At 42.5% G+C, this 14,847-nt stretch overlaps 1 protein-coding gene across 1 annotated transcript; it reads left to right on the top strand.

Annotated features, from left to right (window-relative positions):
• The first annotated feature begins 1,392 nt into the window (after positions 1 to 1,392).
• Positions 1,393 to 14,574, top strand: LOC105928662 (cystathionine gamma-lyase). Its single transcript, XM_012866062.3, has 12 exons — positions 1,393 to 1,651; positions 4,449 to 4,530; positions 5,650 to 5,745; positions 5,864 to 5,973; positions 6,180 to 6,314; positions 6,405 to 6,462; positions 7,653 to 7,730; positions 8,123 to 8,275; positions 9,824 to 9,945; positions 10,324 to 10,376; positions 10,649 to 10,787; positions 13,836 to 14,574. The coding sequence occupies exons 1-12, from the start codon at positions 1,469 to 1,471 to the stop codon at positions 13,851 to 13,853; spliced, it is 1,227 nt and encodes a 408-aa protein (XP_012721516.1). The 5' UTR covers positions 1,393 to 1,468; the 3' UTR covers positions 13,854 to 14,574.
• Positions 14,575 to 14,847: the final 273 nt, after the last annotated feature.

Below are 14,847 nucleotides of genomic sequence, written 5' to 3' on the forward strand. Positions count from 1 at the left end.
TGGCAATTCTTAAACTAAGGCTATGTTTGTGGAGTGTGCAACAGTTGTCCTGTCAACAAATTCTCACATCTGAGCTATGAGAATCTGCAGCTCCTCTGGACCAATGATTCCCAGCCCTGGTCTTCAGGGACCACCTGATTCAAATGGTTGCAAGACCTCCTCTGCATGCCATCAAGTGCTGCAGAAGCCTCTTAATCATCCACTCATTTAAGTCAGGTCAACTAAAACATGCAGGACAGGGGTCCCTGAGGACCAGGGTTGGGAACCACTTCTCTTGACTCTGGGCCCCTTGGCTGCTTCACTGGCCAATAGTCTCCTTGCCTGGCCTGTCAGATTATGTGATTGGCCATGACTTGTTAGGACTGCAACTGTTTCTCTTTCAGATGATGGGCTGAATCGTGCTTGTAGAGATGTCTAGAGCTTGTAATATCCTGCTTCAAATCTCTCCCAAACGTTATCCCTGACCTGTCCTCTGTGTTTGTCTGTCTTTCTAAGGTTTGCTGACCATTTTTTGCTCTCACAAACTCGGACATCTGTAGTTATACCGAGATTAGATTACAAACAGGTGAGCTCTAGGGGGTAATTAGATGCTTTTTGAAGGCAGTTAGTTGGTGGCACTGGATTTTCTTGTAGGCTATCAGAGCAGGGAGGAATCCGAATGCGCTTTCTCTGTTATATGAAATCCCAACATAATCATTTGATGTCACAGCTCGTAAAATAAAATAAAAATGTGGGGAAAGGTATGGGCTGTGAACACTTTCTTAACCGGGAATGCACTTACACCAGTTCTGCTGGATTTCAAAACAAATCGTACTTATGCTCCCTGAAAAGTGTTTACGCAACAGCTATTACGGAGCACTTCCACCCCCTGTGGGTCAAACAGGAAAGTGCAGTCTGAGTTACTGTCCTCTTCCCCAAGGCGCAAAAAGGGAACAATGCGCCTAGCTCAGTTCATCTTTTCAGCAGCATCAACAGCTGCATTAGTGGTGGTTTAGAAAAAATATCAGGATATGGTAGGCTACTTTGAGGATAAATAAGCCTTTCAAGCTTCTCTGACTTGCCGGTGAGACCGTGACTTTATTCCTAAGGACTTGCATTTTTACTGTCTGAAAGGTTTTATGGAGATTATGGCGGCGAAACCCATGGACCGAACTCAAATGAGTACTTTTTGTTTTCTGCTTACGAGACAACCAGACCCTTAACCTTATTCAAAAGGCAGGAATCGTTGCATCATAGCAGCGGGGCAGACGGGAAAGCAAACAACGTGCTGCCGTAACAGAGCGCGGACGCCCACAGCGCCGCAACCAATCAGCGCCGCGCTCTGCCTGCACGTGGACGCCGATTGGCTGAGAAGGACGGGCTTGTTGAACGGCCCCGTTAAATAGTATTTCCCCTCTTACCATTAAAGCCGTAATACGCCCTCATCCTCAGAACGGAGCGTCAGGCCGATTCACAGGAGCGCAGAGCCATGGCCCAAGCGAACAAACAGGAAGCCGGCGATGTGTTCGCCGGCTTCCGCACGGCTTTCAAGTCGTTCGCCACAGACGCCATCCACATCGGCCAGGAGCCGGAACAGTGGACGTCGATGGCCGTGGTGCCGCCGATTTCCCTGTCTACCACCTTCAAACAGCAGTCCCCGGGGAACCACGCTGTAAGTAGCCGGATAGGACTCGGGTATTCAAGGAGGAGGGGGGAAGAGGCGAGGAGGAGGGGGGTGCTGGTAATAAATACACGTGGGTGGGAGAGATACCCATATTATAGAAAGAGCCTAAATAAGTCCAGGTCTTTGTGAAAAGCGGTTTTGATGCTTATCGATTTATTGTCTTTTAACAAAACGTGTTTTTGGAACTAGACAACCAGAGATTAAACGTCAACACTGTGATCTTTCAAGCGCTTTAATTGTGGTGATCTATATGGCTTATGCAGCTGATGCAAAGCCAAAATGTAGTTCTCATTAACTTGAATGGAAAGAGTACACACAGACACACACTGATGAGTTTAACGTCCACAAGAAACCAAGAAGATAGCGAGCCAGAGAGGAGAACCCGATCGCTTCAAAGGTAACACCTTCAACCTCTACGGAAATTTTTAGTTACCAAGATGAGAAGATGAGCATGGTGGTGGCAGCATCATACCGGTGGTCTGCGATAGTCAAACAAAACTCTGGGATCATATTCTTCAATCTCAAATTGAGAGGTTAAAATTGGATACGAAAATTCAAAGGACTATGCCTTAAAAGCATTGCACAAACAAGAGGTGCGAAACCTCTCCAAAGGGGAATCTGGCACTTTTTTTTTCACCCAAGGTTTTCCTTCCACTGAACTTTCCAGCTGCTCAATAAGCAGCAGTCTCCTCATTGATTGCGTAGGACATCACGTGACCATGGAACATGCGATTTGCACCTCAAGAACAAAGGGCACTCTTGTTAAAGACAAGGATGTCCGAATTTTTGGACAGTGTGAACGGATGGTTTGAAAGAAGCCATCTTGGTTAAAAGAGAAAAGTTATCACAAAAGAGGGGGAGGTGAGCTTTCCAACTCCCCAGTGTTTCCAGCTCGGTCCTCCAACACATTCCAAAGAAATTACATCAGCTGTCTCATCATGATTCAGGTGACCAAGTACTCCACTCAACAATTCAGGGCAGTGAGGGGTTGGTCATTGATTTGTGTCTGACTTAAAATGCACCTAGGAGGATGGGCCTCCATGTCCTTAAAAACAGCAGCGCACCAACTGCAGGTTGCTTAAGTTTGAGCCACCAGAATTGACAAAGACTCCTGGATAGGTGTGGAAACGTTTTCAGAAAGAACTGAGCGAAAGTCCGGATGCCTCCGATTTAAGCCTGTCTGCTGTTGTGATGACCCCGAATAACTGAGAATTTGCACAGGCAACATGGAATTTAAGTTTTTATGATTCCCATGTGATGTTAAAATCTTCAGAGAAACTGAACACTGGGTTTTCATTAGCTGTAAGCCAGAATCATCTAGGTTAATGGAAACAAATGCTTGTAATAAGTCACTGTGTGAAAATAATCTCTGTAATCTATGACATTTAACTTTTAAAGTTGCATATTGAAGTCAACTTTTAGATGATATTTTAATTTAATGAGATGCAGCTACAGGCTAATAGACGGACTGTTTATACGGCCAGCCCTCAAGTCTGCACACTATCATTACCACAGTGCCTCTGGCAAACTAATAATCGTGGTGAAAGTTGCTCTTATCACGAAAGATAACAAAGGCATTCATCAAGTTCGTCACAAGAGGTTCCTTTGCAAATAACTGGCCCAGTTTCTGTTCATACGGGAAAGTAACTTTGCTGAATAAGCAGGATGCATAAATGAAATGTCCTTCATAATTGTAACTGCACAGAAATCCTTGATGCAGCTACTTGTTAATGATTTAACTTGTTCCAGTCCTTTCTAAGTACTTGTTGTTAAACCAAATTCCCCAAACTGTCAGATTTGTTAGTGAAGGCTAAAACGAAAGATTTTTTTTTTTCTTTTTTTTGTAAAGGCTACATTGTTCTCTTAAAACTGTTCTCAGTGATTATATGGCCGGCCATTTGGGAACTTGTTTCTCAGGTTTTCAAGTTAGGCATTTATGTTGGTGCATTACAGAAAATTGCACACAAGATAACGTGTTATAACTGGGTACTGTTAAAGTCCTAGTTAACTCTTGGTTATGTTTAACAGGTCCACAACTTTTATTTATTTTTTTTTTTTTTTTAGAAGGTTTGCTCTTGTTTATGTTCGATAAACACTTTATGAAAAGACTACCTCAACAATCGGTGTATAATCTTTTCTTTCTATTGATCAGAAGTTTGGATAGAATCCTGGGTTTTCCTTTTGTAAAAGCCTAAAGGCATGCTCTACTTTCTCTGAAGTGGTAAATGATTGGTGCAAACCAAACAAGGCCTTATAGATGTAGGGGAGCAGGTCTCCACGCAGTTCGTTGCAGATAAAGTATTTGGATGTTACAGATGGTGTTTCTCACTCGCGGCCAATAACACCGAAACTGTGTTGCTTCTGTAGGCGACGTCAAAATAACGGCTGTGGAAAATGAGCAGCAACAATGTGACTTAAAATATTCCAATTTAAAGTGAACCCAACATTGAATTCACTGTGGGTTCACACTCATGAGTCTTTGTTATAACAGCCAAAAGTCACACCATTCATTTAACAAGTTATCTGAAATGATCAAGATCAATGGACAGTTAAAAATAAAACCTTAGGAACAGGAATATTCACCGTTGTCCTTAGAATATGTTTTAAATGATTCCGATTAAACTGCATCGCCTCGGGTCCAGTTGTAGTTCCGACTGTCTTTTCTCCCCCATTTTCTGGAGGAAGACTCATGTAATAAAAGTATGAGCTGAAGGTGTTCCTGTTCTCGGAAATCCCTGATGAAATTCTTCTCTTTTTTTTCTTTTTTTTTTTAATCTCCTGTCAGGGCTTTGAGTACAGTCGGAGCGGAAACCCGACCAGGAACTGTCTGGAGAAGGCTGTGGCCGCGCTGGATGGAGCAAAACACTGTAAGCAAGACGATTACAGAAGAGATTCAGAACATTCTGATGAGATGCAAGTTCCTTGTTTTGGTTGATGCCTTAAAACACAATTAGTGTTGTAGATATCCCAAAAAATATTTCCAAACTGCTGATTTAGCCTTTCCTGTAGGCGTAGGAAAAGCGTCGCTCCCTCATTTCCATGACCCACGATGCTTTGCATGAATTCTGTTTGTGACTTCCGGACCCATATCTTTGCGTATAAACAGACGCACACAGAGAGCAAACAGGCATTAAAACATGTGGTAATGTCGTCCTTTGAAGATCAGGAGTATAACCTGAAAAAATTACTTCCAAGCATGTATGCAACTTTAGTAATTTAATTGCTAAAGACAGGGTCTACTCCGGTGGTCTGTCAGAGCCGAACCATGCCGTGGGGTAAGGGCTTTACTCTATGTGCTTCTTTTTTTTTTTTTTTTTTTTCTGTTGTCGCTTTCAATTTAACTTACCGTAATATATATCTGATTCCTCATCTGTTGCTACAATTAGCTGTAAAAATATTTTTTTTACTGCATCTGCTGTTATGTTACCAGGAGTTGCATCCTGAAATAAATCCTGAAGCAACACTGCTGGGACCAAGGTGAATGGAATGCCTCTTTCAGCCAGCTGGCCTGCAGTGCACAGGAACTGGTAGAAAGGGGCAGGCGTTGAGTCGTTCTATACTCTGACACGTCCTCTGGCGTCTCGTTAATTGAACCACAGGAACGGTATGATGGAAGATTTCAGTGAAAACAATAATTATTTAAAACCATGACATTATGGTAACGTTGAGTATAGTCGCTGCAGGATCCCGGTATTCACACGGGAAAAAGAAAACGTAAGACATATTTCCAAAAAGCCGAGTTCAATCACCAGACTGTGGAGCTCTACTCTCAGCAACTTTCTCTGGCATGTTAGCAAAAGGACTTGAAACTGTAAGAATCGGATGGCAGCAAATGGTACCAGTTTTAAAACTTTATGTTTGATTCTTTAGTTTATAATCATGATAACTGACCTTTGTACCCATATAATTTTATCCTTTAATTACCTCTTACACGTGAAATGATTTTTTTTTTTTTTGGTCTTCAACAATGGTCCCCCCCCCTGCAGGCCTTGCCTTTGCCTCAGGACTGGCAGCCACAGTCGCCATCACCCACATGCTGAAGAAAGGAGACGGGATCGTCTGCATGGACGATGTGTACGGAGGTGGGACGCAGCTTTGAGATGTTTATCTGCACCAGTAATCCTCTGCTGTGATACAGAGAATTTGTATTTTTTTTATAACAATCCTAACGGTTCTGTGGTTCACCTGTTCGTCGTAAAGGCACCAACCGATACTTCCAAAGAGTCGCCGCCGGGTTTGGGCTGGAGACGACTTTCGCTGACTGTACGAAACTAGAGCTGCTGAAAGCTGCTCTGAAGCCCAACACCAAAGTAGGTCAAGGGAAGATGCAATAAGAAGAGGGAATAACTTGCTGTTCTTTTATTTAGGTGTGTCCGTTTTTTTTTTTCTCCTCCTGCCAACTCAGAGCTGTCCTTATGAGTCAGCACTTTGCGTAATCGCCCATTATCTAAACCTGACGTTTAGCTCACCTGAGTGCGAGCTGCACTGATGCGACTTCCTCTCTCTGCCGGTGCAGCTGGTGTGGCTGGAGACGCCAACCAACCCCACCATGAAGGTGGTGGACATCAAGGCCTGCTCCGAGCTGGTGCACGAGCACAGCAAAGACATCGTAGTGGTCGTCGACAACACCTTCATGTCTGCGTATTTCCAGGTATTAATGATTTCCCGCAATCAGATTCCAGCGGATGTGTAAAGGAGCGGCTCAATGATTAACTGGCGTGTTTGTTTTGTGCACCCTTAGCGCCCCTTGGCTTTGGGAGCTGATATCTGCATGTACTCGGCCACCAAATACATGAACGGTAGGTCGTATGCGCTTCCTCATTTTAACATCAGAGCTTTACTTATAAAGATCTATCTATCTATCTATCTATCTATCTATCTATCTATCTATCTATCTATCTATCTATCTATCTATCTATCTATCTATCTATCTATCTATCATATTGGATGAGGTAATTCAAGATTAATAAAGATTTTATTGTTATTTCTGGCAAAGCGAACGTTACAAAAACTATCCAGGCTTTTGTCTCATGGCATTCAGTGCCAATCCCTCAACCGACCCAAACCCCCAAGTTGTTAAATAATGTAAGACAGATAATGTAGCATGTTGCCTTGCAAGCAAGAAGTTCCTGGGTTCAAATCCTGACCTGTGGTATTTCTGGATTAAATTAGCATGTTCTCTTTTTGGATGCCTGGGTGCTCTCTGAGCTCGCCGGCTTCCTCCAACAGTCCAAAAACACGACTCTTGGGTTAATTGTTCTCTTCAAAACACCCATAGGTTTGTGTGTGTGAATGATTGTTAGTCCTGTGTGTCTCCGTGTTGCCCTGCGATTGAGTAGCGACCTGTCCAGGTAGCTACTCTCTCCAACTGACTGCTGCAGGGATAAGCACGTATAGGCGATGGGTACATAGGTAGTTTCTCATTAAGTTTAAAATGTCAACAGCTGTTAAAACGACATTAAATGTGATTTAAAAGAAGGAATCTATTTGATTAGTCCAAACAGGCAGAGGAAAAAGCACTTTATGCAGTAAAATACATGAATACGAGGTTCAAAGATACTGAATTGGGATGAAATCGTAGTTTCCTTAATTTGGGGACACAGCCATTGTTCTAGGAACAACCAGATCCACCCTTGGGGCTGGGAACATGGTGCACAGGTGGAGGTAAATATTCCCCGGAGGCCAGGGCCACTCCTACAATTTGTCTTGGCAAACAAGACAAAAAAAAAGTAAAACAGGCAGAGGCAGTGCCAAAACACACAGATAACAGAGGAACCTGAGCGATGGGACCGTTTAATTAGAATACTGGACCGGCTTCAGTTTATATCAAAACACGTCTTCATGTCTGCGTTAGTTTGGGGGACGGGGACGGTTAAGGAAAAAGTTAGATGTTTGTCTCTGAATAGTTTCTCTTGTTTTCCTCCTCCCGTTCAGAGCCGTGTCATGCTATAATAACCTATTACAACCTTTACTTGTGTTTATGTGGCAGGTCACAGTGACGTAGTGATGGGTCTGGTGTCTGTAAACAGGGAGGATCTGAACGAACGGCTGAGGTTTCTGCAAAATGGTGAGTGCACCGGTAGTTCTGTGCTTAAAAACTGTGCTTTAGGAAACAGTGGTGCTGAAATCATATTTAGTCTGTTAACGATATGTGTGTTTTTAATTTTTTATTTTGGATTTCTGTAACTCAATGATCAGGAATTAGGTTTGCTACCCTAAACACACAGCTACACCCCATTTTATTTTTTTTCTCTTCAAAGCCAATCTGCCCCCTTAGTGTCTGGGGAAGCGGCTCCTTGAACTCATTCAGCAAACAACCGACACAAAAAACCTGAGGCCAAAGTCCCGCACCAAACTAAACCTTTTCATTGTCGGGCGTATTGTTCTGTTCGGCTAATCTAGATTTTTGGGAAGCTTTGTTTCTAACCCGCCTGTGATTTACTTCCTGCCCGTGGCCAGCCATCGGCGGCGTTCCCTCTCCCTTCGACTGCTACCTGTGTAACCGCGGGCTGAAGACCCTACACCTGCGCATGGAGCAGCACTTTAAAAACGGCATGGCTGCCGCTAAGTTTCTGGAGGCGGATCCCAGAGTGGAGCGAGTCATTTTCCCAGGTGAGTTCCTGTCACAGATTTGTTGGGGCTTGCCTCCCTCCCTTTTGATGCCCACAATAAAGAGCTTTCTATAAGCCGCAGCGTAAAGAACAGCCGTTCAGAAACACTTCTTTTATCTATTTATATGAAAAGGTTTGTGTTGTAATTTATATTGCGTGCATTGTTTCCCCTAATGCTGTTGTAACATAAGCTGCACCTTGTGGGTTGTGGATACGAGAATCTGTATAAATCCGAACAAAGCGTGACTCATAACAATAAAAAAAGCGGGACTCTTTGATGCTCTCACATAAACCGTGGTAAACTTTAACTGTGTAAATAAAATAATCAGCGATGCCGGCTCCAGTTTACTCTGATGTTGGTGTCAGTGAACTGTGTCTGTGACCTCTCCCTTCTTTCGTCATTTTATGCCACTACAGGCTCGGCAATAACTCACAACTGCAAACTGGGAGCGCATCCCTTTGTGCCTGAATGAATCACGCATTCACGCTTTTCTTGTTTTTCCCTTGCATCTGCTTGTACACGTGTCACTGTTTTAACGGAGCAAAAATACATGTTATTGTGACCCCTGACTGCAGTGCTTGTCTACGGTGCTGTAAAGAAAGTATTTGCCCCCTTTTACAGATAATGTTTTTTCAGATTTTTGCTCTTTGGTCTCATAGATGATCATGCTTCACATCATCAAACCAATCCTAACTTCAGAGGCAACCTAACTGAACACAAAATGTTGCTCTCTACTAGAAATACTTTAATTGAGGAGGTTTTTGTGCACCAACATCAAAATTTTTGTTAGAAAATTGAGGATCAATAGTTTTTTGCAGCCAAGTATTTATCAGATCTTTCGCAGAAGCTTCTTTAAGAATCAAACGTTTCCCCTCGCCTGTTCTTTAGAGTAGGGCTGGACAATAATTCAATAACGATATATATCGATCAATAGACGTATGGTTCAATATAAAAAACAGGGGTCAATAAAAAGTTCAATAAAAGAACAGTGCATTCTAGCCTATCATGTAGGTTAATACTACAATCACTGCATCCTCCCAACCAATCACAAACCCAGGAAAGCTCCATCAGCCTTCAGAGAGTTCAGAGAGCGGATGTCCTTTTTCTTCTTTTTTAACACTTACAGTTTTCGTAAAACGTTGGTTGAATAAAGGGTTGTGTTTTAATCCATTAATTTAAAAATATGTCATTAAGCAACAGCATAAACTGTCCAGGGCTGCACTTAAAATTTATATTTTAAATTTTTTTGATATTTATCGATATCGATCAATATGATTTCTATTTTATCAATATGCTGTTTTTCCTCTGTATCGTCCAGCCCTACTTTAGAGTTGTCTTTATCTGCTCATTTGATCGGTTTAGGCAGGATTGTTAAAAGCTGAGAAGTTCACGAACGTCCTACTGCAGACGTTTTATTCAAGCCTAAGTCATGAACAAATAATCTGTGGGAAAACCATCACTGTTGTTTGCAGAGAGATTAGATGATGATTTATGACTGGTCTGTCATGGGTTTTTTTTTTTTTTTTTTTTTTTGTCGTCTCAACGTAGGCCTCCCCTCCCACCCACAGTACGAGGTGATGAAGAAACAATGCACCGGGTGCCCAGGGATGATCACCTTCTACATTAAAGGCAAACTCGAGCACGCCACCGCCTTCCTCAGCAACCTTAAAGTAATCTATGCCTCATTTTATTTCAACTTTACTCCTTATTTGTTATGTTGGTATCCAGATATCTAGACTGGGGACACACATGGAAGGTAGCAGTTTGTGGTCCAAGACGTTCGAAACCAGCACTTACGAGGGTTAACACACTGCTCTACATATTATCTCTTTAGTTCAGACAAAATCACATAAGCTGATTATTATTTTTGCATAAACAGAGACAGACCACATAAACGGCTTAGCATACTGTCAAGAGTGGGTAAAGATGCGATTAGAGTAATTATGTGCTTATAGTTAAGTATTGCGTATTTGTTGATGGATCTTTTGGTAGATGCTTTTAATTGCTGCTGTTCAACGTTTAATTTGTTATCTGTTGTCTGGTTTCAGATGTTTGCAGTCGCAGAGAGCCTCGGTGGTTATGAAAGTTTAGCAGAACATCCGTAAGTTTCCCCCTAGCTTCACTCCTAATACAGTTTAAAAAAAAAAAAAAAAGGATTCCAGTGTTGAACATATTTTGTTTTGTTTGCAACATGAGCTGCAGCTTCACTTAATGCCACAAGAGGGCAGCAGAGAATAGGAAGAAACTTAAACACAGCATTACTTTTTTTGCTTTTTTTTGCCTGGACTGCCCTGCTTTGCATCAGAACCTCCAATTATTTGTTTTTTGTGTTCAGCCCATGTGTATGTGACACTGTCTGCTGTCTGAATTTAGGGCGATCATGACCCACGCGTCAGTGCCAGAGAAGGAGAGGGCCGTTCTGGGCATCAGCGACACACTGATACGGCTCTCGGTGGGACTGGAGGACGCGGCCGACATCATCGAAGACCTTGACCAGGCACTGAACGCTGCTGTAAGTATCAGATATTGTGAAAACACCAGCAAGAAGCCAGCTTGATAGTCAAAATAGGGCTTGACAGTGGGAGTGGGAGTCTGAACTTTTCCCGGTGTGACTAAGGCTGAGACCGGCTCCTTTTGGGTCCGAGCTAGAAATCGCTCAACCGTAACCAATTCAACATTTGTATTATTTTACTTTTTGGGGACACATTTAGCAAGAACAGCTATAAAAATATTTGTTATCACGCACATTATGATGTGATTAAGTCTATCTGCTTAATCACATGTAATGTCATATCCTATGGGATGAAAGCCATGGATGGGATTCAGTAGTGTGACTTGTTAAATCATTACCTGAGTTACGCGTGTAACGGTGTAACCACTGAGCAATATCTTAATCCATGCAAGTCTGGACCTGTGGCTTACTGATTACATGAGCGTGTAACATCCAGCCTGCGTCTGTAGCTGCCACTCGTTTGCTCTCTGGGGGCACCGGCCATCGTCATGATTTGAAGGCTTTTCAGAATGAACAAAAACATGTGACATGATGATAATATGAGAACATTTTATTTAATAACAGTAAAAACTGTTTATTTGAAAGAATTTCATTCCTGTGTTTCACATTTATCACTTAGACAAACTTTATTGTCATTTTGTATGCACAGAGTGCGTACAGAACGAAATTTCGTTTGCATACAGCTTGAGAATTACAGTGAATTGTAGTGGATTTCAGAATAAAGTGATTTTGCAGGAACGTAAAGTGACTTTGCAGGAACGTAAAGTGACTTTGCAGGAACGTAAAGTGGCTTTGCAGGAACGTAAAGTAACTTTGCAGGAACATAAAGTGACTTTGCAGGAACATAAAGTGACTTTGCAGGAACGTAAAGTGGCTTTGCAGGAACGTAAAGTGACTTTGCAGGAACGTAAAGTGACTTTGCAGGAACGTAAAGTGGCTTTGCAGGAACGTAAAGTAACTTTGCAGGAACATAAAGTGACTTTGCAGGAACATAAAGTGACTTTGCAGGAACGTAAAGTGGCTTTGCAGGAACGTAAAGTAACTTTGCAGGACAGTTTCAGGATAAAGTGACTTTGCAGGAACATAAAGTGACTTTGCAGGAACGTAAAGTGACTTTGCAGGAACATAAAGTGACTTTGCAGGACAGTTTCAGGATAAAGTGCACAGTGATTTCACAGTACAGCAATTGAGATGTAAACAATGCAGGACGCATGATACAGAGTCCAGTTTTAGCTTCAGCAGTTCAACAGTCTGATGGCAGCAGGTGGTTTATTTTCAAAGGATCTGAATGGAATGCCATTAAATTATTGGCGAGATGGTAGCATGGTGTTAGGCTGTTAGCCTTATTACACGCAGAAATAAAAGTTTTTACGTTTAGTCTGTCAGCTGTGAAGAACCCGCCACTTTTTTAAGCTGTTTCTGAGTGAGAGATTTTTCAGGAGGGTGATACCAGAGTTGTTTTGGATGGCCAAAGGACAAGCCGACGTGCTCAGATTCCCACAAAAAGCCCCCTGCACTGAGGTGGAAAAGATTCACATTGCTGGTGGAACAACCAGAGCTACATTACCGATAAAGAAATAATACGTTTGTGAGGTTAGTGCACATGCGCAAATGCACACATGCACAAGTGTTTGTGTGTCTCAGGAATAAAAATAAAAAAAGATTTAGGACCCGGCGGTGTATGAAGACTCGTGTAGTAAAGAGAAGGACATGTCCAAATGAAGAGGGATCGGGTCAGAGGAAGCTCTGGGAATATTCACGGAGAGTCGGTCCAGGAGGAGAACGGCGTGCTGGTGACCGCCCTCTCTGAGCTGCAGGGGCGGATTCATCGTCTCTTGATTCTGTGACGCAGGGAATCCAATCCGGAGTCAAAGACACAAACGGTTCTCCTCATAAACGTCTGTTGAGTTAATTCTTCTTTACGTTCCCGACGTTAAAGTCGGAGCAGATGTAGTGCTTTTGCAAAGACACCCGCGTCTCGGGTTAACGAAGCGTGTATTCAATTAACCAGCGTCACGCCTCCTCGCTTTGGACGTGCTGTGAAGGATTTCTTCTTGTATCCGTTTGCCAGATTAAACAGACTGCACATCATAAGTAGCCAGAATCCACTCTGAGGCTCACTGCTCGGTTTTAGCCCCCCTCACCTGAGTGCATGCTGTGCACCGCTAAACGGCATGCACTCAATCCCCCCCCCCCACCTCCATCCCATCCGGAGGTATCTGGTATCGACACAGACGTCTTCTCCCAGCCAGGATGACATTGATTACATTTTGATTATGTTATTATGTAGGTGAAAGGTTGTGTGTGTGTGTGTTTTTTATGAAATGAAAGAATAACTTAATGAAAGCACTAGAATCCCACGGCTCATTTGAATTCAGTTCGACCCATGCTGGTTGAGATTCTGCCGCATTAAAACTGTAGTAACAGAGATTTAGCGTGCCGGTTTGGCCGATTCGTCTGTTGCCGTCCGCCGGTAGCCGACCCTTTGGGTAGTATATCGATTTCTTCAAAAACTCCCCTTCGCAACCTCTTTTTGCTGAGTCCTGCACGGCTGCCTGTGCCTCCTCCTCCTCTCAGCATTCAGATAATGTAGCTGCATCCCTTCTGCCGGCCATCTGTAGCAAATGGACATTAAATGGAGACAAACATCCCTAATGACTTTCTATGGTCCCAGCCTCTCTGATGGGTGAAAGTTTTAATTGGATATGACTCCAGGTCAAGTGGTCGTTTTTATCCAAGGATTAGGATCAGAAACCTGGATGTTGGGTAATCATGTGGAGACTTTTTTTTTTTTTTCACCCTCTCTGGGATTTGTCTTCGGCTAATCTGCCTTTGACTCGCAGTTATCGCAGACTGCCTGCCTGCCTGGCGTCCCGGCTTGGCTCATAAAGACAAGGTGACTGATTTTGTAGATTAGGCTTCCCCGTTTCCGCTCCATGGATCACTGCACACCATCGGCTGTTACCTCATGTCTGTCCTTCTGCATCTGAACACGCACTTTATTGATCTCTCTGTTATTTTTCCTCTTCGCCTGTTGTCTTTTGACAGCATCCAAAGAAGAACTGAAACATCTCCTTGGCGTCCTTGAGGCCGGGGTTGTCGTAGTAGCGATGCTCGGACGTACCCGCACCACCGAAACCCGATGGCGATCAACACATGGTACCCTTTGGTTCCACCGTTCAGGGAGCAAAATGTGCTGAAATCAGTACCAGTGATACTGTTTTCTGTGAATAATCATCAAATTTTTACATGATAATCTTTTAATGCCTTTACTTTAGCATCACTTGTAAGCTTATTTATCTAATGCCAGTTTTGCTTTGTTTACGTTTTTGTGTTTTCCTTTTTTTTTTTTTTTTTTTAAGCTTTATAAAAGGGAAAAGTCCCCCTTAGACACAATTTTACGGTTTTAAGTATCTTAACTCCAAAAACTGTGCATTTACAAGTGAGATCTGAATTAAAGTGGGTTTTATAATGACAACTTTGGGGGGGGGGACTTGTGTGTGAAATGCTGAGTTTTTGCTGCCACCTAGTGATCAAAGGTTAAACGTTTTACGCTCCTGCTGGTTCCTAAAGTATAAATGTTGGGTGAATACAAGGAAAAAAATAGTTTCTCAATACAGAGTTATCGTGAATGTTTTTTTTTTTTTTAGAGATGCAACAGCAGGAGTTGCTCTCGCAGTTGAACATAGAAAGCAACATTCTCCACCAGGTCGAGACTCTTGTTTTGTTTTTATTCGCTCCTCAATGGTATATTGTGGAAAATCAATTAAAAGCTGTTTGAAACTGACTTTTGTGAGGTTGTTTTTTTTTTTATTTCTTTCCTTCTCCATCCTGCTGGATGGTTATTAGTTTTAGGTTATTAGTCTCCTGAATAAAAATAGGTTATTAGTCTCCTGAATAAAAAAAAACACTCAATATTTTTGAGAGCCATTTCACAGGAAACTGGTTTTTAAACAAATCAGCTAGTTTGTTGTGTTTAAATGGAGACTTCTGCGTGACATTTTGATCTAAACCTTTATATTCTCTATTTCTTTAGATTTGAATTCAGTGGAACTTCAAT

The sequence above is a fragment of the Fundulus heteroclitus genome, chromosome 9 (assembly GCF_011125445.2).
Source record: "Fundulus heteroclitus isolate FHET01 chromosome 9, MU-UCD_Fhet_4.1, whole genome shotgun sequence".
In the NCBI taxonomy this organism is placed as follows: Eukaryota; Metazoa; Chordata; class Actinopteri; order Cyprinodontiformes; family Fundulidae; genus Fundulus; species Fundulus heteroclitus.